Source organism: Syngnathoides biaculeatus, chromosome 11 (assembly GCF_019802595.1).
Source record: "Syngnathoides biaculeatus isolate LvHL_M chromosome 11, ASM1980259v1, whole genome shotgun sequence".
NCBI lineage: Eukaryota > Metazoa > Chordata > Actinopteri > Syngnathiformes > Syngnathidae > Syngnathoides > Syngnathoides biaculeatus.
In genome coordinates this window covers 20,559,193-20,584,873 of record NC_084650.1, presented here as the reverse complement: position 1 = coordinate 20,584,873, position 25,681 = coordinate 20,559,193, and the positions used below count along the sequence as shown (strand labels likewise).

The window sequence follows — 25,681 nt, the reverse complement described above, 5'->3', positions numbered from 1 at the left end:
CCTCAACAATTAGATCCTATATAAATGTTTAGTGAGATGAAAAAAATGTTTTCCACCTCAGAGTCATTGTTATGCTTGTAGCAATTTTCATCAGCATTTGCTTTTTTTAAGCGTACAGTGAGTCAACCCATTTCTGCATAAACAAATTAATTTGTTACACTTTAAAAAAGCCACTTTGAGTCAGAGTATGCAGGTTTGCGTGATGGAAACAAGGTTCAGTGAAACATCTACATAAATACTCAATTAACAAGATCCCAGAAAATCCCAGAATCATAGTAACAAAGAAGTGTTAAGAAACACAAGACACTCAGCACTACTGAAAATGCGATTTAAAAAAAAAATAGGGCTACATAACATGACAGTAACATTAATGAACAGATGCAGACTTAAAAAAATCAGCGAACTAAATACAAGCTTGAAGAAGATGATTGGTAGGCAAAAAGAACAGGACTAATGAGAACAGGTGGAACACCTGACAAGCAAGACAAGATATGAATATTGTCCACAAAAAAAGCAAACAAAAAAAAACAAGATATAACATAAACCAATTTAGTATGTATAATCTAAACCACAAAATAATGACAGCCTCCTCTGGTAAAGTCCTACACTCATGAAACCTCATATTTAATTATGTAACCCAACAATAATAGTGCATTACTATTTCGATTTACACTTCATTGTTCTATTTTCCTTTTTACTACAAGGCTTTATTTTAATGAATGCCAATAATAAATAATAAGATGGCGTAATATTCTATTAACTTGCCTAGTGGAAATGTTACAGTAGAGGTATTGTTAAATTTTATGCATTTTGCACCTACTGCATATAATAATGTTAATGTTCACATTCCTTAAAGACAGTTATTTCACTGTGCTCTTTGAGCTATGGAAAAATAAAATTAATGTTTTTATGCTTCTGTCATTGTTTCCTTTATTAGAAACAAACCTAGGGGGTTATCTGTAAAATAAGGAGCTAACTGACTATTTCCCTTTCTCTTGTCTCAGTCTTTCCATTACACCTCATTGAGAACGAAAACCAAAAAGAGAAGTAAAGGTAGATATGCTTTTTTTGGATATCATAAGCTTGCTACTTGTATAATGTTTTGCATTGCCGTGGGAAGTTATTGTGTTAATACAGAGCTTATTAAAGCATTATGGGCTTTTGGGAGGTGTGCTGGTAAACTAAGAAAAGCTGCTTCTTTGAATGCACTTGATTGACATAAAAATATATACAGTATGCTTAATTGAAAACACTATCTTAAGCCCTATTGACTATTTGTGTGCCTGTATTTGTAAGAAAAGACTCCTGTATGAACATATGGTTGGAAAGACTCCTCAATTAGTGACTGTAATTTTTTTTCCTCGAAGACAAGCTGTATACAGTCGAGCCACTTGTTGAGGCAATATGCAGTGATGTTTGTTTCTAAATTTTAGTTGTTATTTTTAGAATTAGGAAGACTTTACTTAAGAAAAGCTGAGGCATTTGCCATTAATGGTCTAACTGATTTCCCAATTCATTATAAGTGTTTCTTCTCTCCTCAGGTTCGCTCACAAGTGCCAGTCGAAGGAGAATTTCCTGTAAGGACCTTGGCCACGGTGACTGCGAAGGCTGGCTGTGGAAGAAGAAGGATGCTAAAGGATACTTTACACAGAAATGGCGAAAGTACTGGTTCATCCTGAAAGAGTCCTGCCTGTATTGGTACACCAATCAGAATGTAAGTCGACATTAACAAGCCCAAACCTGTTTCGCTAATCGTGGCATGTATCGACGAAATGAATGCGGAACAATAACAAAAATGAATACCAAAAAAACAAAACGAATATAAAGTAAGCTTAAGTGACTAATTCATCAACTTATTTGTTTCACTGCAATTCATGAGGGGTATAAAGTTGGTGCTGAGTGGTTTTATCAATTATAAAGTGGTTGAAAGACGTGACCCAGTCAACGTAAACAACACATCGCTGGCATCGGGCGCAATCCCCGTATCTCTTTGCAGGAACATACCCTCGTGGGGACTGACCAATGGTATTTATTTGTAAAAAGAAAAAAAGGAAGATTGGAGATGCATGCATGATATTTAGCTTGAGAAACAGTTCTTGAGTAAAACCGGTCTCCCAGTTTGTTTAACAGTTTGTTCCCTGATGGTGATGATAATAATGTACCACCACTTTCCATCTGTCTCTGCCTGCAGGATGAGAAGGCTGAGGGCTTCATCAGCCTCCCTGAGTTCAGAATAGACCGGGCCATTGAGTGTAGACGGAAATTGTGAGTGCTGAAATTATTAATCAAGCACATTTGCTCTTGCCTGAACAACATGAGTTCACACAAACCTACTGTGCACACACAGAAGCACTAATCAGCCTTCTTCTCTCTGGCAAACTCCAGTGCCTTCAAAGCCTGCCATCCGAAAATCAAGAGCTTCTTCTTCGCCACAGACTGTCTCGAGGAAATGAATAGGTGTGTGTGCGTGTATATGTGCGCACTTTAAGGAGAGTGCCCACTACGACAGGAGATGTTAATAAAGCGTGAACTCCCGCCGTGTTCATAAATGTAGACTTAAATGAGTATGTTGGTCACATCACATGTGCGCCGAGTAATAATTGCAGAAGTCCTTTGTGATTTCATTATGCAGATCTCCCTGCGATGACATTGGAGGATAATTGAGAAAGAGTCATTAACAAGCTATATTAGACGTAGTGTATGCACATACAGTGCTGTACATAGGCCAGAATGACCTCACCAAGCATTTAATTGATTAGTAACAAAAAAGCAAACACATTCCTGTTGAGGCTGCATCTCAATGTTAAAATAGCAGGCACAGTAATACACAAATCTGATATTCTTCTTTTCCTTTTGGCTTGTCCCGTTAATACACAATTTGGTGATCTGATAAAAATTAAAGTAAAAAAATCAGGAGAGGTGGCACGGTGGATCAGCTGGTAATGCGTAGGCCTCACAACTCTGAGGACCTGGGTTCGATCGAGTTTGTATGTTCTCACCGTGCCTGGATGGGTTTTTTCGGGGCACTCCGGTTTCCTCCCACATCCTGAAAATATGCAACATTAATTGGACACTCAAAATTGCCCCTAGGTCTGATTGTGAGTGCGACTGTTGTCTCCCCCGCGATTGGCTGGCAACCAATTCAGCATGTACTCTGCCTCCTGCCCGTTGACAGCTGGGATAGGCTCCAGCACTCCCCGTGACCTTTGTGAGCATAAGCGGCAAAAAAAATGGATGGATGGAAAGTCAGGAGAAAGAATTGATTTCACTTGAAATGGTAAATATTGGGATTTTTTTTAAAGTAATTTTTGCATCTAATACCAGCTCTTTTTAACATTGTGGCACTGTAAATGTGAAAAGTCTGTGGAAAATATTGGAATATAATGCTACCATGTAGTGGTGTACCATTGCACGGTAACGGTAACTTTGGAAAGATACAATACGACCAAGTATGGATGCATACTATTGCCTGAAGGTTATTGAACAACTTGTTAAAATCCCGTCAACAAGGGCTGATGCAGAAGTTGACTCGGTAGAGCCCTTTGTATTGGGATACAGCCCTTATCACTTTCTGGAATGATAGACCCCAATGAGGAGCTCTTAAAACTACAATACAATATTTTGTAGGCTGTATTATTTTGGCATTCTAATAAATATTTTTGTTACCAAGTCAATGGATTATTATTAGCTAGACAAACCTACAAAACCAAGATAAAGGAGTACTGTAAATCCAATGCAAAAAAAACCCCGATATGTACATTTGTCAATTTCGTTTTGTTTTTCCACAGCATTTGTTGACATCAATACCAGAATAATTTTTGAGTTTCCTGGTCCCGGTATTCAGACAATGTTTCTATTCTTAGTTGCAGCCTGATTATTTCTGAGTCTGCAGGGACACAGGACAAGCTTGAATCTGCTGTGGAGAAAGACAAACAGGCAGAACAGAGAAACAGACAGGGGGTGTGGATATGTGGCTGTAGATGAAATGTGTGGCTGTGGATGAAAAAAAAAAAATTTAAAGGCCATCTGAGAATCATAGTTCAGAGACTGGAAAGGAGTCAGTTAGCTCTCTCTACTCATCTACTGCTCTAATTTACTCTTCTTTTGTCTCCTCATCAAGGGGATGAAGTCAGAAAGATCTCAACTGCGAACAGACATGACTTTAATTATTTAAAGTGAATCTTATTTTTATTCATCTCTGGCTTCCACTTACCTAGTATAACCTGACACCCCCCTTTTCTTTTCTTATATGTACGCAGTTGGCTTTCTTGTCTTTTTCTTGTTATTGTTTTTTTTTTTTTAAACCTCTCTTGTTTGTATCATTTTAAAGGTGGATGAACCGGCTTGGGTTGGCCGCTATTGGCTACACGCCGGATGACAAAGTGCCACGTCCTGATGAAGGTGAGAAAAAGCGGGCTCGGATTTAATGTTCAATTTTCTCACCAGCATTTCGAAACTTCAAATTTCTACTTCTCTTGACTTTAGACTATTGGAGTGAAAGTGATCAAGATGAGGTCGACGGCTCCATGACACTCAAACAAGAAGGCCCATCCTCTCTCTGCGATACTTACCACCGCACATCATCAGTGAGTACAAACTCACCAACTTCTTTGCCGTGTCCCATTCTGATTGAATAATTTAGTTAAAAGACCCACAGTTTTAAGTGCTCTCAACATCAATAAAACACGAGATTATCTGGTTCGAGAAGCAGCCAAGGCCCTCACGTGATTGTGTTATACTGCCAGGTTGCAATCTGACCAACAGATGGCAGCAACTATGCATATTCAAATCTGCGAATATGTGACTACTTCCTTAGACCACATTTCGGCCTGTCTATAAATTGTGGTGCTTGTATTGTCAAATGGTGATGATGTTTACTGATACTAACCATACACCACTTTTTACACCCTATTACTGTGGTACGAACAGTGAAGATATGGTACCTTAGAGGAACGTGTCACAATTTGTCCTTTGTTTGTTCATTAGCTAATCATTTTAATAAGTAATAAGTATCCATGTGCCAAGAAGACGGAAAAAAATGCTAAATGTCGTCCAGTGTTGACCTTTTGTATGCTGTTATGTTCTTCTTCATTGGTGGTATATCATCCTTATACATTTGACTGACATAGCTATTGTCATCTGGTCTAAAACTTACTGGTGAAAACAAACTAGATCAGGGTTTATCATTTTAAAGTAAAGCATAGTGTACGGGAACTTTATGCCACTTGGTAGAAGTATGTCTGTCATATATGTTTGGACATTTAACAGATAATTGACTAGAATTGTTACTATTCTCAGTTTAGCTACATAAGAATCATGTTCACCATTTATGGAGTTGCTCATCTGACATCTCATTGCTTTTTTGCTCTCTTCTTTTGGTCTCTTTGCACTGCTTTTTTTCTGTTCCCTTCTTCACACCCCATCTTTATACCCTGAATACTTATACACAAACTTTTCCTCACATTGCGACCACCCTCTGCCTGACCACCCTAATTACCCATCCCCATAAAGTCTAACCTCCTACACACTTATGACCAATTGCCCCGTTCTGTGAGCTCCATGAGCCTCATGCGCTCCACTCCGTCACCCCTTTCTCTACCGATGAGTGCCTCCACCTCCCCCATCCCTCCACAGATGGTCTCTTCCACCTCCCCTCTTCCTCTGCAGGTGAATTCTTCTAGCCCCTTCCCAGAGCCAAAGCATGGGCGGCATTTTTCCAGCGAGTCCACCCATTCCCACTCATCTGCAGAAGACCAGCGTGGAGAGGGACTGGGCATGGGCACAGGAACAGGCAGCACCAGTACCCACTCCTCAGGTTGCCGGTCTTCACACCGTGAGCGTCGCTCCTGGCAGGACCTCATTGAGACCCCTCTCACCAGCGCAGGGCTGCATTTCCTCCAGACAGCACCAGGGGAAAGCGATTACGGTGGCCTAGTGGGAAGCATGGCTGGTGAGATGGGTCTCTATGGAGGACTGGGCAGACAAGGCATGTCCCCGGAGAGACGCAGGCAGGCTACGCTGCCTGTACGGAGACATCACGCCGCAGAGAGAGACAGGGATCGGGATGGGCCTTTCCCCCTGGAGCGTGGTCCACACACTCACAGCTACACACACCGACGCTCCCATAAGCAGCGCAGTCAGAGTCTTCCCAGGAATAGGGACCCATTTGGAGGGAAGCTGATACACTCATCACCTCATATGGAGGAGAGAAGTGAAGATGAAGAGGCAGAGAGGAGGGCTGCAGACATATTGGAGGGTGAGGAGGGTAAGTAAGGTACACTTTGTCTGCATTGATAGAAAAGGATAAAGAATAGTACATGCTTCGATGGGGAAAGAGTACAGCTTCTGTTTAAACACAGTCCTGATTGTATTGTAAAGACGTACATTTACTGCACCACGATGTAAGTATTAATTCACATACCGTACATATCGAAAGGGTGTATTTTTAAAGACTGTTTTAACTAGAATGACATGCAGCAATGCAGAAAAATGTGTTTCTTTATGAAGAAATACTGACAACTGTGACCCCACATGCTGTTGCTGCTGTAAAATACATTTGAAAATTCCAAACTTAGAAATCAAATATGAAGTGACTATTTCTTTTCTGCTTCTCCCCTCAGACCTGCGGGAGTTGAGAGTCGAAAGCAGAGAGAGGAGGATCTCAGAGGTAAGGGAGAGGCGGGTGTCGGATGGCCGTGAACCTGAGCCATTGGATGGACTAGAGCAGCTGTATCGGGCCCTTGAACAAGCCAACGTTACAGCGCTGGGTGACCCAAGACCCTGTAGCAGGCAGGAACTTCGACGAGGTTTCTCTCAGAAAGTCAGGGACCCCCTTCTGAACGACAGATTGCACCGTGTCAGAGCACTACGCAGCACCTTAAAGGTAGCTAAGACATACATTTCTTTCCAGATGTATAAGATTGACTCTCAATCCAGTATAGAGCCTCACCAAGGCAGAGGAATCCTAATTTGGATCAACACAAAGATGACACACACAAAGATCATCTGAAAATGTTAAACAAATGTGGGGGGAAAAATGCGACCAGATCTTTATATGGATATGAACCAAATTCAAATGGGTTCTCTCTTGGCTGATGTTTCACCCCCTCCCCTGTCTTTCATGGAAAGCAATCACATTTTTTTTGCCTAATCCTGCAAAGTAACATGTTACAATGGCTGCCATTAGAGTGCAGACCTCAGCCAGTGCCAAACTCTCCTAATTTTGGCTTGCACCACCACATTACGGAATGAACTTTCATGGAGTATGATGGAAGGACGTCTCCCAGGATGTCTATTCTTTGTTCAGAATCTGAATATTTTGTTCTCTGTTATATATAAAGGAATGGACCTTTCCGATAGTGATCTTAAGCTCCGCCCCCTTAGCCATGTCCCACAAGCTTACAAAATGGTGATTGAACAGAACATGTTTGAAGTCGATTCCCTATCACCTATTCCAGATAATATTGGGGTGTGTTTTTTGCTAAATGCGTCAGATTTGTCCAAGAGCGTTTTACAGAGGTCTCAACTATTTCATGCAAGGATATATACACGGAACTAAAATTTTAGACAGAGCAGGACGCAATATCAGAGTTACAGCGAAACGTTGGCGATCGATGCAAAAAAGTTTGATGCCTCACAAATTTCATATTGAAATCCAACAGGATAAAATAGTGGAATCGTACTGCGCATGTAAAGCAGGGTGAGTACTTTTTACTTGAAAAGATCACGAGTAATATCATTAGAGTCTTCAAAAGTGAGTGGGTGTATTCATTTGACTTGGCTCGTAATGGAACCCAGTGCTCTGTCTTAAAAGTCTGATATGTTACAAACAGGCAAATAGACATTTGTCTTGCATGACGTGGCACATTTAGTATCACTAATCCGACTCTTCGCCATAAAACATTACACACTTCATTCAGCAGGTCAGTGATACACTAACAAAGTAAAAGTTGTTCTCCTGCAATGTATAAAGCACTGCTAATAATTCAATTAAACTCAGAGAAGATACTTCTCCCTCACTTATCTTCGAAAATACAGCCTTGTGTTTGTTGATATAGTCCACATTTAGTTGTACGTACGGTCTTCCGTGAACCTTAATCCATTGTAGACACTTCGTCAGCTGTGTTTTAGGCTTTGGAAAATGAATCAAGCGGGCCCCTTGTAACCTAGCAGGATGTCTTTCATCAGAATTGCATGTTCCCCAAGTGCATCTGAGGACCACTTTCTCTGTGACATTAACTTTTCTAAGCACACGCTATTGTCAACCAGCATTGTTTGTGGGACAATACGGCGAGAGCGGCGTGTCAAGCCAGGGGTTAAGACAATGCGGTTATCTGATTGGTTTATTAACATATTTTATGTTCATTCGTGGTAAACACAATTTAATCACGCTATATTTAATGTTGCAATGCATTGTTTGTAGGATTGCTGGCACTGTTGCTCATGCATTCTTCCTTTTATAATTGATGTTGACATATTCTTGCTTTAGTATAGCTAAACCTACCTCATAAACCTGGAAGTACCTAATTATTGAGAAGAACAAACACCAAGGTGTTGCTCTAAAAATGTTTTCATCACTAGTAACAGTTTAAACTTGATGAACGTATGTACTACTGCGTGCCATTCTCGAACATCACTATGTCATTACCTAAGACAGCAAACCGATGGCAACATAAAGTCCTTTCCCTGGGAAGTTTGGTAACCATAAAATGTGTCTTCCAGGCCAAAGAGTCTGAGCTGGCTGTAATCTGCACCCTCCTGGAGGACCCAGGCCTGTGCTCACAGACCTTCAGAGAATGGAAACAGTGGCAGAGTGAGCTGTATTCAGACATCTGTCAGCTCAGCCCCGGCACCAATGGCCAGGACGACCTTTCCCCGCTGAGCGCTCCCATCATGACCCACACACACTCCTTTATCGAGACCCATGTGTGAAATTAAGGACAGGACTGGACTCCCGATCACTCTCACTCCCACTCTCTCTTTCCTTTCTCACATCCAAACACACGGGCATAAATGCATGTGTATACACAACACGCACACAGTAACACAATTTGTTTATTCTTTACCGGATCCCCGTTAACTTTTGTAAAATGCAAAAGATAATCCTGGGATCTGTCACCTTGTAACATGTAAATATAGAGGCAACAGTCTGAGATATAAGAGTCTGAACTTTTGATAACTCTGAGGACCCCACAGGGCGCCTGTTGCATGCCTGAACCGAAACCATTCATCTTCTTTTGTCTGTGGAACTCAGCATAAAGTCCACATGCCTGTCGAGAAGGAAATGGAGGATAATGGAAATGTTTGGACATGTTACATGTCCTTTGTCTACTTGTTTTTGCTGTAGTTCTGATCGATTTTAGAGTGCGTGTGCGTGTGTGCGTGTGTGGTGTGGTGGTGGTGGGGGGGGGGTGTTACTACCACTGTATGTAGCAGCAATACAGAGGAATTCTTTTCACCACAGCACTGTACTTTTGTACTGATGAACTTGCACCCAGAGCCACCAATCCTTCACTCCTCTCTTTTATTTACTCACTGCATATCATGCTGATAGCTCTGTTATTTCTAACGGATCTGACAAGGCACTGTGGGGGGAAAAGTAAGCTCAGTGATATCCCTCTATTTGCAGACTGTGAAAGATTGCCATTATGCTGATTAATCTGTCTTTATCAAAGAATCGATGAAAACAAGCAGCAGTCAACAAGAACAATTTTTCTATACACACAATTTCAAACTGTGAAAATGTTTATCTGCTCAAGGAGGGGAGGTTCCTCTGATTGTGTGCAAATCTACTGTACTTTTTCTCACCACCTTTTGTTTTTCTTCTCCTTCGTATTCTACCATTTTTCCTCTTTCAATTGTTGTGTATATGTGTATACTACTGTGTATACTGATGTAAATGTTTGCGTTCCACTACCACTGTGACTTGCTTTTAGAGACAAACACTGAGAGTATGTATTTAAATGTGTGCATTTTGTTTTTTGTTCCGTTAAATGTTTTAGCAAGAATCATTTTCAAGGGAGTCTGTCACCGCAAAGAATGCACTTTCTATATATTTCCATCTCATTGGCAACATCACAGGGTCTGTGTCATTGGTCTCTTTGCCATTGCTGTTCAAAATATCAGGTAAACACATCTCGTTTATGAAGATTTATGTACAGTCAACTAATATATTTAAACAAAGAAAACTATATAACTCTATTTATGTTTTGTGTCATAAATATAATGTAAACTATGACGTATTCTATGCCAAGGTTTTGCATTGTACCCCTTCTTCATTCTGTTTCAGTCGATACAGTTGAACTCAGAGCAAGCCTATCATGAACCCGAGTGTTTTTTTTTTTAAATTGATATACAATAAGGCTAACCCATATACTTTCTCCTGGTGATGCATTGCATGACAAAAGGTGATTTGATTGGACATGTTAAAATATTATGGATCATTTTAATTTTTTTTATACTCCTCTTGGTTGCGGTATTCATCGACTCGTAGAGCATGATACACAAAAGCACCATTGAAGTTGACTTTTTTTGTTGAGTTATTTGAGCAACTCTTCCTTCTATCTGTGCTAAGACAAGCACTGTACAAGAACTGGAAAATGGGGTTGGACAGTCTATTAATCAGAATATGATGCATTGCTTCAGCATGCTAGACAGATGTGAGACTAATTTAGTGTATGCACCACATCGCGAGTCCCCGTTACAAATATGTAGTCACTTTTCAAAGTAAAGGTGGTTTGATAATATATAATATATTCTTGAATATAATAATCAGGCGGTAATGGTATTAGTCTTACCTGTCTAACTTCGGGCTAAGGTCTCTACAGCGTCCCCTAGAGTGAATGACTCAGACTTGTAGCACCTTCTGCATCCAGCACTATTTTGTGTATTCTTCACTTTTTACTGTTACCGAAATTATTTTAGTCTGATTTTAGTTTCTATCATCATGTTACATGCTTGCAAAATATCAAACACAACCCAGATATACAGTTCTGTTTTTTTTTTTTTTTTTTTTGAATGGTTTATTTGAGAGTACCACAAAGAAACTAAATGATGCAAGCACTTTCCCTGTGCCTCCCAACCCCCTCTTTGGCATCGATAGACTGACTATACTGGACTTCCTAGATACACAGAGCTGTAGAAGAGTGAGAATGCAGTCTTGGTCTGCAGAGGTCTATAAGTTACTCTCGTCATTGTTTGGTCAGTTGTCCTTCACCACCTGCTGCTCAGCAAAACAACAACTTGACTGTAGACATACATAGGACAAATTCTGATTTGTGGCCACAGACTGTGTTATCATCCCCATCATCTTTGTGTGTGGAGACCTGCAGAACCAGGCCGAAAAGGGAGATTCCACGGTGTGTCCTTTCAGGGGTGTACACCTCATGGTACATTGCACAGGTGTGTACGATGTAAGTTGCACTGCGACATAAAAAAGGAACATATTGCTCTTTTTCAAGGATGATATTAGCTTACTGTAATTCTGTACAATAAACTGACTAAAGATGATATTTAAAAAAGAAAGACAAGTACATTTATTCTTCCTAAAGTAGCCTTTTTTTGGTTTCATATATATGAATATATATTACAAAAAATGATTGTAAGTTGTTAAACTTTGACTCCAATAAACTGAATCATCTGCACTGATCTCTTTTTGGTCAATATGTACCTCGTCTAGGACTCATTGAACGTTACACATTCAGTTATTAAGTATTATTGCATTTGATTTGAGAAACCATAGCCTTTTTTTCTGTTACAGTGGTACCCACTTTTCTAGATTCTAGATTGATTTTGAATTTCCAAATTTCCATGATTCACCACTCACTATTCAAATATTATCCAGCAGCATCATTGTCCATGACATTATAAATACTATATCACAAAATACTGCTTAGTTATAGAAACAAAAGGAATATGACTGCATGGGGAAAAAATGAATACACACAAATAAAATGAAGGTAATTGTGTCTGTCTGTATGTGTATGTATGTTCATTCATTCATTCATCATTCATTCATTCATTCATTCATTCATTCATTCATTCATTCATTCATTCATTTTACACTATTAGACATTGAAAGTAAATGGTTACATTCCCTCCCGCTCATCAATCCCGAAAAGCCACAAATTATCAATACAGTTACGAAACGCTCATGTACGATATTATATGCGCTAAAATATGCTTCCTAAACACATTCTAAAGGTAGTCCTGCCCATTCATATAGTAATAAATTAGTAACAACTGTAGGGATTTGCGAGTTTGGACCCTACGCGTGTTTACGAGTTGAGGAAGATATGACCAATGATTAGAAAAAGTTAACAGCAAATAGATTTATTACAAAGGAATGTGCAATACAGACGTCCGGATCTTATCTAGGTATCTGCCGCACACGAGATGTGTGTCTTCTGGCAGGATAGCCAAAGAAGAAGACAAGAGCTGCCCGGTAACACAAGGTTTTTATATGTATGGGTCCATGGTAAAAGTGCCCCCCCCCACCCCCTGCAGTCTGGTCCTGGCCCGGGATGCTAACTTTCTGCTCCTTATCTGGTGTCGTTCGTCTCCGCGGCAACGCCTGAGAGAGGAGGATGGCGCCAGTTTTCTGCTTTTTGCAGTTTTCTGCAGTTTTCAAGGACAACCACCGGCTCCACAACACATCCTTATCTGATTTGCAAATGGGCAACACTTTATCTGTTGATTAAATGTATCAGGTCATATTAAAGCAAATAATGAAAGTGGAATAAAAGTAAAAAACTCTTCACAACTAAGGGTGAATATGAGGGTTTTTCTGCTAAAAATGGCCCTAGAAATCCACAAAATTTCCGGGGATACCACATATTAAAATACCGGTACATTATGGAATAAAACCACAACTTCGAAAGCAAACTCTGCGAGTATTTGGACCGCGAATGTTGAACCGTTGAAAGTTGAACCGTGAATGGACAAGGGTGAACTGAAGTTTACTTATCCTGTCAGTAAACTGCAGTATTATTATTTACTGCTAGATGGCAGTAGCTGATCGCAGTTTAGTGTACAGTACTCGAAGCCGCTGAATAGACGAAGACACCCAGCAGAAGAAGAAAGTGGAGGACGTCTATCATGGCGGCCAAGGTGAATAGTTTATCAAATTCAATTCAGCGAACGTTCAATGTTGTTGAAGATTCTTCCCATGAATGTGTACTCTGTATGGTAATTTTTGACATTCCGTTGTTGTTGGTTGTCACATATAACTCACACTCAGGGGAGGTATTCATCCCGTATGACTCAACATTTGGCCATGCTTGGGAGAATGAATCCAATGCTAACAGATATCCAGCCTTGTATTTTTAGTATTACAGTGCTTGAAGTTGACGGCAATTAGTTCACGTCTACCCATCGAGTGGTTTAATCTTCAAGTTCGAGTGCACTGGCTCCGCTATTGTAAAGAAAGGAGAGTTTTTCTCCTTTTTTGCTGCCTTTCGACTGCAGCTTGTAAAATTAGCTTTCGTATAATATAGCGAAAAAGTAAAATAATTTTGTGAAACTCCAGTCACTCTCGCCTGTGCAAAATAGGGGAAAGGACTAGTAGGCGATGTAGTTTAAAAAAAAAAAAAAGATTCTGAGTACACGTGCGAACTGTTTCAGACAGGGTAGACCCAACTCGCTAACTTACACTTACTGGTCGTTTTAATTTGAGTAAAAGTCTACCAACATGTTTAACGCCCTGCTGTTGCTTCCGAAAGTAGAACACAACGTAACTACTGCATTTAATATCAAACACCTCGGTTTTACGTACATAACAGAAAGCTGGAAGAAAATGTACATTAACTTTTTGTAATTGCACAGGATCTTTGCATACATTGTGATCTGATTATCATATAATCCACGACAAAGAAATATACCACACAGACAATTATATATTTTAATGTTTGTTTGTTTGGATACAAAACGTTAACATTATAAGTACAGGGTGAAAAACCGTGAAGGGGCAAAATCCTGCTTGACTGCTGTCCATATCTGACACGCAACTGAAAAGAATTAAACCTTTGGTTGAGGTCATTGCTTCTGAAAGAAACTCAGTTATTAAATACAAAGATTCAAATAGTTTTCCCCCCTTCCACTGTGATGTTTACGTTTCGGTCAGCTAAACCATCAACACTTAATTGTCTCTGCGTTATTACTATAAGAGAATTGTGTGTCAATTATTCTGACGTGAGCAATTTATGCAGCCATCAGGGTAATTTGCAAGGGTTCATATACTGCATATTTTCTTGAAACTGTGATACGGGGAAGTTTCACTGTATGTAGCTGCTAGACTACCACAATTGACATTGTGTTGCATAAAATAACCCTTTGGCAGGTTGAATCTTAGCTTACTTGAAAATGTCATTGTAGAAGCAGCTTTATAGATTGTTCTTGAACTTCATATAATAGATTGTAAAAGCATACCTACTGTTTTGTCCGTTTCTCATGTATTGTAGCATTTAAGTTATAAGTCACCTATAAAATCTGCTGCTTTATGATACAATGCGAAAGAAGACAAGTTATATAAAGACAAAAAACAGTTTAATATTTGAATCAATAGTGTTGTTTTTTGCTTGTGTTGAAATGTTTTGTGTATGAGGTTTATTTGTTTTCAACCACTGTTCTAAACTATTTGTTTGAGAAGGCTCATGTCTGTAGTGTTTTACAATAGAAAGTCAGACTTAGCACTGCAAGTATTTATTTTCTTAGGTGGCTATGGTGGCTGTCCCGGCGGTGCTGGGCATAGCCTCCATCAGAGTTTACACCATCAGTGAAGTTCCCACTGAAGGCCTCATTACTCGAGAAAAGGTACCCTCATCCGTATTGACGGCGGTCAATCCACACTATGTACTGTATGCGGCAGCTAGACCATAATAACTTTACAGGATATCTTTTTGCCCCTAGCTGAACATCTACACCCCAGTGGCAAAGTCTGCTCAGGTCCAGCGTGTTGCTGATCAACCGGGGGTGATCGAAAATGGCTTAACTACAGCAAGAGAAGGCCTACTACCCTTTGTCCATGTTGTGAAGGTACTCTTATCCCTTTAGACTTTGTGAAATTAACCATTCTGCTCAAATTTGACCAAGCAAAGGATACGAGCTGAATTATTTATTTGAAAATTGTCAATAATATTTATATATGATATTGAATCAAATTTGTTGAGTGTTTCTCGTACTGAAACATGGTTGTTGTTTGTGTTGTTTTGATTAATGCCGAAGAATACAGACACAAACACACACACACACACACACACACACACATATATACATATATATATATATATATATATATATATAATATATATATATATATAAGGTGAATGAAAAGTAAGTATTTTAAAATACTTACATTTTATTCACGTTATAATATTTTCTTTTTTTCTGTGAGCTTGGTTAAAAGAGCATGTCTTTTCTCCCAATCTGACTACTGTGGAAGAACTTAAATGGTGACTTTATGTCTTACATCCCATGAGGGTTCCCTCTAAAATCAGTTAATGCGGTTCCCAGATGGCTTGAGAAACTGATGACTAATGCTTCTGCCCCTATCGAATTTTAAATAAAACTCAATGCAATAGAGTTTCTTCTCATGTTCATTTCTTATAAGACTTAGACTAAGAATTGCTTCAGAAATAAATCACAAGTACTGTATTTTCTGCACTATAAGGTACACCGTGTTATAAGGCGCACCTTCAATAAATGGTTTATCCTAAAATCTATTTCATATATAGGGTGCACCGCATTATAAGGCGCATAGAATAGATGCTACAGTAAAGGCTGGGGTTATGTTATGCATCCATTTAGATGAAGCTGCACTAAAGGGTCAATATTGATCCATATATAAGGCACACCAAATTATAAGGTGGACTGTCGGCTTTTGAAAAAATTAAAGGCTTCTAGATGCGCCTTATAGTGTGGAAAATATGGTTTTTAAAAATAGGGAGTTACTTTTCAATCACCCTGTGTGTAGTGTCAAAACTATTTGCGTGCCTGCCTTGACTCTGATTTTGTTATCTCATTCTAAATCCATATGGTTTAATATGATGTTGATATACTATTTGTAGCTGTAGCAACTTTTACTTGTGTGGGAAGGCTTTCAACAAAGTTTAGGACTGAGTTCATAGTCATTTTTGTCCATTCCTCCAGGAGGATATTTGTGGGTCATGCACTGATGTTAAATGAGAAGGCCTTGCTCACTGTCCACTTATAATCAACCCAAAAGTGTTTTATTGGGTTGAGGCCACACTTTGTGCAGGCTAGTCAAGTTCATTCATACCACATTTTCTCATCCATGGTTTTTTGGGACTTGCTTTGTGCACTGGTGCACAGACATGTTGCAATAAAACAGGGTAATACCCCAAATGTTTGACTGTTCAAAATCTCATTCCTAGTTCCTTTCATCTATCATGTTGAGAGTGTCTTGTGGTTTCACGTCACGAATGTTATCTTTTATTTTTTTCACATCACAATATATACTGCATGTTGGAAAAAAAAATTCAATATGTTTTCTCCAATATCGTACAGTCCTAGTACTGCGGTAAAGCTTTTATCACATCAGCAGAGCACAGGTCATGTTATTATGGGAAGGACGCGAACTCGCTGCACACTGTTTTGTTGATAAACACACGCAAGGTCAGTGATGTATGGATGTTACATTGGTGACATAATGATGTAATTTTGTCAAACTGCTGTTTTGCTGTTTGCATGTTGAACCAAAAAGAGCAGTGGCGCTAACACCAGATCAGTGTGAACACACACACAAACTATACCGTTGTTCAACACTCAGTTTAGGTTTCCTATTTTGTGTGACATCAAGTTGGTTTTGTGAAATACTAAGGAATTTTAAAAATGTTTCTATTACAAACTGTGAATATATGGTTTGGTTGCCAGCATCCGTTTTAACACTTTTTAGTAACTAGCCATCAGAGGAACACAGGCTAGATTTAAAACACAACAAGTTTCCAAGTCACACAGGAAATGATGTTGGTGCATTCCATATCACAGTGTCTTGAAATTTGACAGTTTGCTGTAGTGTAAGGTGGAGGAAAACCACCAAAAGCCAGACTTTTGTGCACGTGTCACTTTGTACTTTGAAGTTGCTTGTCTTGATGGTTCTGTCCCATTTCACCTCCAGGAAGCCTACGTCTCTGTGAAAAGAGGAAGTGTAAATCTATACCACGCTGGAGAGGGTGAGTTCACTGTAGGTACCTACGCATTTTCACAAATATTTCCATGAATGTGTTTCCAAGTACAAGACATAATTAACATTGACTTACAGTTTTTACTTTTCCAAAACACAAAAATTACATGCGACCCAAATAAATATATTCCTAAATTGTGAGTGACTGTTGACCTAACAGTTTGTCCCAGTTGTCTTTGCTGAAGTCATCACAAAATGGATGAATGAAAAGCTACGGTTATTCAAATTGAAAAGTTATGAATACACGTTGCGACATTTAAAAAAAACAGGCAAATAAAAAATGCATGCATCTGGTGCATCACCCTTTCACAAAGTTTTGTTACATCGCTTTTGAACTTTAGTGCTCTACTTTTTGGAACTACCCCATTTGATTGTCAGTCTATATTTTGTTTCAGTGGTTTCTAATTAGAAACGGCAATAAATGTAAGACATCAAGATGCAAGACTGTACCGGAAAATATTTGTATTATGTGTCCCTAATGCTTATCTGCTGTGTTCCGTTTGTCTTAGATATGTACTATTACTTGAAAGATCCTCCTCCGGGTTTCCTACCTAGATTTGGCACCATCACCATGGCTGGCCTACTTGGCATGTTCTTGGCACGAAAAGGTAACATGATCATCTCTCTCTCTCTCTCTCTCTCTCTCTCTCTCTCTCTCTCTCTCTCTCTCTCTCTCTCGCTCTCTCTCTCTCTCACACGCAAACACACGCACACGGCCTTTAGGGAGAATTTATTCTGAGACCTGCTTATGAGCCCTTTTCATAGCTATCTTTAAGAATTCTTCATTGTGATTGCAAATCTGATCATTTGTATTAATGTGTTTTTTCCCACATTCACTTCAACTGTTTTTTCTGCAAAAACAAATCTTAATGACTGGTGTAATGTCGAAGTAAAAAGGAAAGCCAATATTTTCTTGCAATTTTCATTTCAGTGGAATATTTGACTGCCTATATTCTGCACACAGGTCTTTCAGCTAAATTTGAAGCATTGTCGCCTTTGTGTGAAGGAACCAATGCTGCTGCTATATGACTTTAGCCCTTTTCAATCATATTTGTTCAATTGGTTTTACACTATGTTGTGGAAATCAGCTGAGTGACTGTCTAAGGAGTTTGTTGGATTGTAGCAATCAATATTTCAGTCACATTATCACTGAATAGCAGTATTGTCGGACCACATCGAGCTGCAAGTAAAAATAAGAAAAGTGCTTGTTCAATGTTGACACTTTTCAAACTCAACACTTGTACAACCTTTGCCATATGGTAAAATGATTACAGCAGTTACCTGACACTGCTGAGATTGTAACACAACAATGACATCTACTTTATTGGTTGAAATCATGACTTTTCCTCTTTATTGTAAAATGGTTTTAGGATCACGTTTAAAGAGGATCGCAGTTCCATTGGGTCTTATGAGTGCTGGGGCATCAGTGTGCTACCCTGCCCAGGCAGTGGCTGTCTTTAAGGTGAGCACTTTGTCAAACTAACCTTGTAACAAACCGTCAACAACACATTCATATGATTGCATTTATGCGGCAAAGTACTGACTTTTTCTCGTTACCAAGGTGACAAGCAAAAAAATGTATGCTGCGGGCCAGTGGAGCCGTGCTGCCTTGGGTTCACTGCTCACCTCCAGTTCTCCAGAGCATGATGCTGCTCCACAACCACAGGTTATTTATGCCTTTAAATATTCAAACCGATGGATTATGGTCATGGTTATTGCTGAATCCTGGTGAAAAATATGAGCCAGACAAAATGAACATAGGTTTGGGACAGTTGAACATATTTAAACCTAGTTAAATTGATGCCGAGATACTGACTGGCTAACTTCACTAAAATGGGAGCAATTGTACAGTAGTTTTAATTGAGAAAGAGGAGAATCTGAACTCCTCTTTTCATGCCGGTGTTATATTGAGCAAAATGTCACCCAGAGGCTTTGAATTTAGCAGACGTTTGCGAGTGTAGACATTTTGTTGTTTTCGGCCAACTGAACAGAACCTTTCCGTAAAAATTTGAATATCAAGGAAGATTTATTTATTTCTTCCATTTATAAATGAGTACATCTGTAATGTTTTTAAAATATCAGAGCTGCTGTTATAAAGAAAATAAAAAGAACAACATCAAAAGAACATTAATTTGTGAAACTATATTTGGCATTGTGAATCCAGGAAAGTGGTTGGTTGAACAGGGGTGTAAATGTTCCCATTTTGTTTCCATTCCTTGCACTTCACAGGCAACTCATGTGCCACCTCCAGAGACCGCAGTGGTTGATGAGCCTCGTCACGCCCCAGAACCAGATCGACCTCAGGCTCTTTCCATCTCAGAAACTGAGGCAAAATCAGTGGAGTGTATTCCAGCCGCTGATAAACCCATCATTGCTATCGCATCACAAGAGCCGTCAGTCGCACGCACAGAGATCCCAGCCGAGCAGTTCCCCGCAGAGAGAGACTCAGGTACAACAGATATTGATCTCAGTCTTCCTGTTTCTCTGTGTCAGTTAATCAATGTCACATCAGTCACATGAGGCATCTACTTATCTATACACTTGTGTTCTAATTGGGTGATCTGTCCTCTGTAGTTCAAGAATCAGTAGACTCTGTTCAAAGTCTGATGCCTCAAGCCTCCAAAGAAGCACCAGAGGGCGCCCTTGCTGCATCTGTAGATGCTGTCACATCATCAGTCGCCATCTCTCTGGCTTCTGATGGCACCCCCACTGATACCCTGCCTGCTGAGTCCACACTAAGTTCAGGACCGGGGACTGAAGAGTCTGCTCAAATTGAAACGCCTCCAGCTGAGGTTCCTGCTTCCACAGAGGAGCCGCCTATTCCAAAGATCTCAAATGAACCAGCAGGTACCACTAATAATCATCATGTCAGCATGAAACGCCTTCACTTGATACCCTTCACATTTGACCTTAACAAAATATGATTAGAATCAGTAATGGGCAAAATACTGCTGGCTTCCTGCATCATTTATTATTAATACAAATGGGGGGAATGCACTGCAAGTCTTTGTCATGTTCTGCTTTTTTTATACTTACAAATGATTGACATTTCTACAAAATGGAGTCACAAAGAATTCCCACGGCTTACAAAGTGGAATGTGTCACAAAAATATACTTAGATGACATTTACAGTGTAAATGGTATTTACATGAATATTCATACGGAAATGACAAACATCTTGATGGACAAAAATCATTAATGTGTCATCTGACAATGATGGGGGACGTTTTGACAATGTTTATTCTTGCATCAAACCATTAATTTGTACATCCACCAACTCGATCCAGAGGAACAGCTGTGGCCTGCCATTTGTGAAGTCTGGCAAGCGAAGCATTCATGCTTTGTGGAAGAGATTGCTCTCTTTGGGACATCTCAGGGTTTTGATTGGATCTTTTAACCACTCATCATGTCTTTAAATATTTTTTCCATTTATACCAAAACGACTTTTGTTCTTTACAATTTATTTTGATGCAACTTATTTCCCCATTTATTGCCATACCGTGAACCCTCACGATTCACCATGCACTATACCTATTTTTTTAATCAATTACACACAGAATCTACAGTGTAGATACTACATAAGATAATGCACGCAATATTTTGCAAATAATTATCTTTAGTTCATAGGACCATAGAAGAAACAGGGAGTTTGGGTGAAATGTTATGGTGTCTTAACTACAGGGATAGGTGTCTTTTTCATGATACAGAAACATTTACAACTAGACAAGTTCTAATGGTTTGTGAATCATGGGTACCGTAATTCCTAGCCTCGAGAGCACACCTGGTTATAAGCCTCACCCAGTACATTTGTAAAGGAAATACCATTTGGTACATAAATACGCCGCAGCCCTGTAAAAGCCGCAAGTGCTCACATTGAAACCCCCATTGGAACACGAGATATTTACAAAGATGGTACACAGAGTTTAACACTAGCGCTAGCGCGGCACTAACAGGGCCGGTTAAAAAAAAAACATACCGGTAAAAATCACTGAGAGACAGCAGTAACACGGTAGCGCAGCGCGAACAGGGCCGGACTGGTAAAAGTCATTTCCTCTGCACATATATTCCACCAGTCTCACTCTTAACTTTTCCACTCGAGTGCTCCCTTGCGGCCATTAGAAAAAATTCAGAAATTGGCCGCATAACCTCATAAACCGCACGGTTGAAAGCGTGTGAAAAAAGTCACTGCCTGTAGGCCGAAAATTACGGTATTTATTTTGGATAGGATTGTTTTGGATGCATTGAAAAATCTTTGTGGTATTTCAACCATCCTTGCCACCATGGTGTTGAGCCTCTATGTATTTTCACTGCCAGTATCACTGGTGGACTCCAAAGAACCTCCGGCAGCTGGATTAGGAGAAGAAGGATCTCAGAAGACACACAAGCTCGCTGAACAGTCAGCTGCAAACAGCAAAGGTAGCGTTTCATTGGGTACATGTGGTAGAACTTGACTGGAGTGTGAGGGCTTGTAGCATTCCTAACTTTATAACATATTGAGCATGCTTTATTTGCTCTTCATGAGCCAAACTACTTCTTACATTCATAAGACAAGTTCTGTGACAGACACTTTTAGCCTTCAAGACAAACATGTTTGAGTAAAGTGTCTGTTTTGAGCTTTGCATTAAAGTGAGTTTTTTTCCTCTCTTCGGTGTAATATTTATTCCCACACCAGTGATAAAAGATAAAGATCGGCATTGTCAACAATAGATTCACCACTGCAAGAGTGTAGCTTTAGACAAAAAAATATTCAGAATCTCCAAAATATTATTTTCCTTTCTTTATTTCTCTTGCTGGCCACCAGGGGATTCTGAGTTTAGACCAGATCCTGCACTCTTGGATTTTGGCCAGTCCAATCCTGAGGACGAAGACCTATACAGCACTCGCTGATAATACCGGCACATCTCATCCAGATTGATGCACACAGCACAAAAGGTTCATTTTTCTTTTTAAATCTGAAAACAGTAATTCCTGCCACATTTGACACCCTCCACTATGTTAAATGCTAAGTGTTTAAAACAGTTTTGTGGAAGAACATGTGTCCTACAGATGGCTGCTTTTGTATTTCTTCCATTCTTTGATGTTTAGCAATTTTTTTTTTTTTTTTTTGGGGGTGGTGGACTCTCCATTGTCCTGAATACACAATTCTTTGGGTCGCCATATTGACTAGGTGGAAACAGTGTATTGTCATTTGTAATTATTCAAATAAAAAAAGAATGTATAGTTGTGCAATTTTGTTATTGCCCAGAATTGTCAAGTATCGAAGACGTAAAATAAATCTATATTTTTCACAAATTTATTTCTGTGTTATCTCGTGGAACAAAAATTACTTAACCTTGCATGTTTATTAAGAGAACGTTTGTTTGTTTGGACTGGCGCTAATAACGTTTGTCGAATCATAATCCTTCCTTCATCCAGAATTCCACTGCAAATAATCTACCGTACTGCACCGAAAGAGTTGATGATACTAATATTAGCCCCATCAATCAGAATCTTACCTCTACGTGGAATGATGAACGTTGCTTCCAGCCTCATTCCGTGCCTCTCCTGTCCCTGCTGTCAGTCACATCCATCTTGAATGTCACTCATCAACAATGGAGGCAGCTTTAACCTGCGACATTGACGCAGAGCCTTCACTTAGATTGGAAGTGTTTCATTCCTCTTGACATCAGGCTCTCTGCTACATTTCTTGCTGTGCGGTTGTATATTTGGAAATAACATTAATGCATCATCCCTTGTACACAATCTCTATAGCGCGTTGTGAATGTGGCACAATCTGCTACTGTGGAAAGGAATGAACAATTAAATAGAACCTTGCAGGCTGCTTTTTTTGTGGGGTTTTGACTTTCCCTCCAATAAAACGGGCACAAAAGTACACCGCAAAGCAGTAAACTTGAGATGTTATGGATGACGTGTGGAATGTCTGGCTAACAAAAACTGATGAAGATCAGTTTCTGCATGCAACAGAGCATTGCAGAAAACACATCTTTGGCCTGTCTTCAAAATCGCTACCCTTCTCAATCTAATGAGGAAAAAAATTCTATTAAAGTCTGAAGAATGTTGGTTAGATTCTTGTGTTGTCCCTTGAAATTGTTGTGGCGCTTTCACTTAATGCTCCAGTGAGCACTTTACCAGTTTTATCTTTCATCTTCTGTCACCAAATATTTAAATTGACTCGGTTTCACATTTTGATATAACAGTTGAGTATTAGTGGCAAGTTGTGGGTGGAGTGCTAAAAAAGCAGGATGACTCCTTAAATATTGACCAGAATATACGGGAATAATATAGCAACTAAGACGTCATGGTTAGAAATCATGCATGGCACGAAGGTTCCCCTACTTAAACCAGAACATATCAGGCCCCGTCTTAAGTTTGCCGATGACTATTTGGATGATACAGAGTAGTTATGGGAGAAATTTTTGTGCTCAGATGAGACCAAAATGGAACTTTTTGGTCATAATTCCTCTAACTGTGTTTGGAGGAAGACGAATAATGAGTTCCATCCCAAAAACACCATCCCTACTGTGAAGCACGGGGGTGGTAGCATCATGCTTTGGGGGTGTTTTTCTGCACATAGGAAAGGATGACTTCAATGTATTAAGGAGAGGATGACCGTGGCCACAGAAAATCTTTGGAGGGAGCTGAAACTCCGTGTTTCTCAGTGACAGCGCAGAAGCCTGTCTGATCTAGAGAAGATCTGTGTGGAGGAGTGGGCCAAAATCCCTCCTGCACTGTTTGCAAACCTGGTGAACAACTACAGGAAACGTTTGACCTCTGTAATTGCAAACAAAGCCTACTGTACCAAATAAAATTGATTTTCTCAGATCTTCAAATCCTTATTTGCAGCTGTATCACAGAAATAAATCATTAAAATATCATGCATTGTGATTTCTGGATTTTTCTTTTTAGATTATCTCTCTCACAGTGGACATGCACCAATGAAAATTTCAGACCCCGCCATGATTTCTAAGTGGGAGAACTTCCAATATGGCAGGGTGTTCAAATATTTATTTTCATCACTATATTACACGGCAATTGAGGTTACAGTCCCTCCATATCATCACAAAACATGGAAGACACATTATTTTCTTTCAGTGATGAAAGTCCTCCGGATTTTTCCGGAATTCCGGATTTTTAAATTTTCATGAAAATTGCTCTGGAAAATCGAGGAAAAATTGCCTAGAATTAATTTGGATATTAGTTTGAACGAACATGCATTTGAGTTCGTTGTTCTGCTTTCTCGAGCATAGCCATGTTGAGGCACGAACACTAGTAACAGTAACGCCCCTCCCCTCGCATTTCTCAAGACATCGCATATTTTGGTCTTGACATTAATTTACGTGTTTATTTAATAAACGTTAACTAAACGACCCTGCTCCAAAAAAAATAAACGGTATTCACCAGGAAACGGGAAATGTAAGTGAACCGTACAGAGCATGTACGAAAGCGCATGTTCAGAACTGCTTCACGTTAAGCAAGCGCATTTACGTCGAAAGTCATCAACATCATGAAGCATGTCAAAGGAAATTCAGTTACAACAGGCAGGGGTGCTCATTGCGTCGATAGCGAGGCAGTGTGACGGCGTAAAAAAAACAAAACAACATTAGACTGTCAGCTACCTTGTCACTTGATTCAGGTGTGGCCAATATGTCGAGCGCATGCACATAAAGGCGCGTTCTAGCAAGCCAACCTCTTATTTACGGCAGTCCCGTGGTCCGTGCCCCCCCACAACAATACGTCACGATTGCCGACAGGAATGTTTGTTCCAATGTATTGCTAGCTTGTTGCCACTAACTCCGATTACGTTGAAGTAAACTCTCAGCATCTTCAAAACGTGAGTTTCGACCGTTCGTGTTTATTCCTTGACAGTCCAGTGCATTTAGCTTTTCTTCAGATAAAATTTGTCAGATCAAGAATTTTTATTGATGAAAATTTTTAAATACTGTTTTCTATCATGTTCTATTAATATCAGTTGAAATTGGAAATGATAATTTCTGAGTTTTAAATTTTAGTTTTCTATTTTAGTTATGTATTTGTTTATTTTATTTTTAATTTACAGTTTTGTTATATTAATCCAGTAAGTTATTTTAAGGCCATCCCTAATCACACCTGCAACTTTATCTGCGAGCATGACTGACCACACCAGTGCATATATTTAAGTCTCAAAGTTTGAGACTTAAACGTTAATAGTAATTACTACAGATCAACTTCTTTAACATGTTTTGCTATACGGTGTAGAAATTCTAGGATGTATTTTTGTGTATATTCTATATCTATACTATAATATATATAATGTGTGGGGAAAGGACAATTTTAGTTGTCTTTTTACTGAATAGTTCACTTAATTCATTTGTCTTGAGATAAGATGGCAGATTTTAAGCATATTTTAATGACAAATGTGATTTTGTGTCATCCAGTGATAGGGGCATGGGGGGCAAAAAAATCTGGGCTTGGCCCTTGGGGAACTTCTGCCCAGTTTTTTTGGGT

At 39.4% G+C, this 25,681-nt stretch overlaps 2 protein-coding genes across 4 annotated transcripts in view; both read left to right on the top strand.

Annotated features, from left to right (window-relative positions):
- The window catches only part of si:ch211-26b3.4 (connector enhancer of kinase suppressor of ras 2), a 58,876-nt gene extending 49,729 nt beyond the window's left edge, over positions 1-9,147 (top strand). The window contains exons 16-24 of the mRNA XM_061834861.1: positions 1,005-1,053; positions 1,542-1,714; positions 2,192-2,265; positions 2,386-2,457; positions 4,331-4,401; positions 4,486-4,586; positions 5,512-6,265; positions 6,621-6,883; positions 8,722-9,147. Coding sequence (XP_061690845.1) covers positions 1,005-1,053; positions 1,542-1,714; positions 2,192-2,265; positions 2,386-2,457; positions 4,331-4,401; positions 4,486-4,586; positions 5,512-6,265; positions 6,621-6,883; positions 8,722-8,931 — 1,767 coding nt within the window. The 3' untranslated portion in view covers positions 8,932-9,147. The remainder of the gene's footprint in view (positions 1-1,004; positions 1,054-1,541; positions 1,715-2,191; positions 2,266-2,385; positions 2,458-4,330; positions 4,402-4,485; positions 4,587-5,511; positions 6,266-6,620; positions 6,884-8,721) is intronic.
- A 3,863-nt stretch (positions 9,148-13,010) lies between these two features.
- apool (apolipoprotein O-like) lies at positions 13,011-22,493 on the top strand. 3 transcript variants are annotated; one of them, XM_061835795.1, is made up of 11 exons: positions 13,011-13,107; positions 14,710-14,808; positions 14,905-15,030; positions 17,132-17,186; positions 17,707-17,805; positions 18,568-18,659; positions 18,759-18,863; positions 19,427-19,646; positions 19,772-20,044; positions 21,512-21,613; positions 21,999-22,493. In XM_061835795.1, the coding sequence occupies exons 1-11, from the start codon at positions 13,096-13,098 to the stop codon at positions 22,082-22,084; spliced, it is 1,269 nt and encodes a 422-aa protein (XP_061691779.1). In that variant the 5' UTR covers positions 13,011-13,095; the 3' UTR covers positions 22,085-22,493. The 3 variants fall into 3 exon arrangements, with proteins under 3 accessions (XP_061691779.1, XP_061691780.1, XP_061691778.1); XM_061835796.1 differs by having other exon boundaries at positions 13,106-13,185; XM_061835794.1 differs by lacking the exon at positions 13,011-13,107 and adding an exon at positions 13,109-13,180.
- The last annotated feature ends 3,188 nt before the right edge of the window (positions 22,494-25,681 follow it).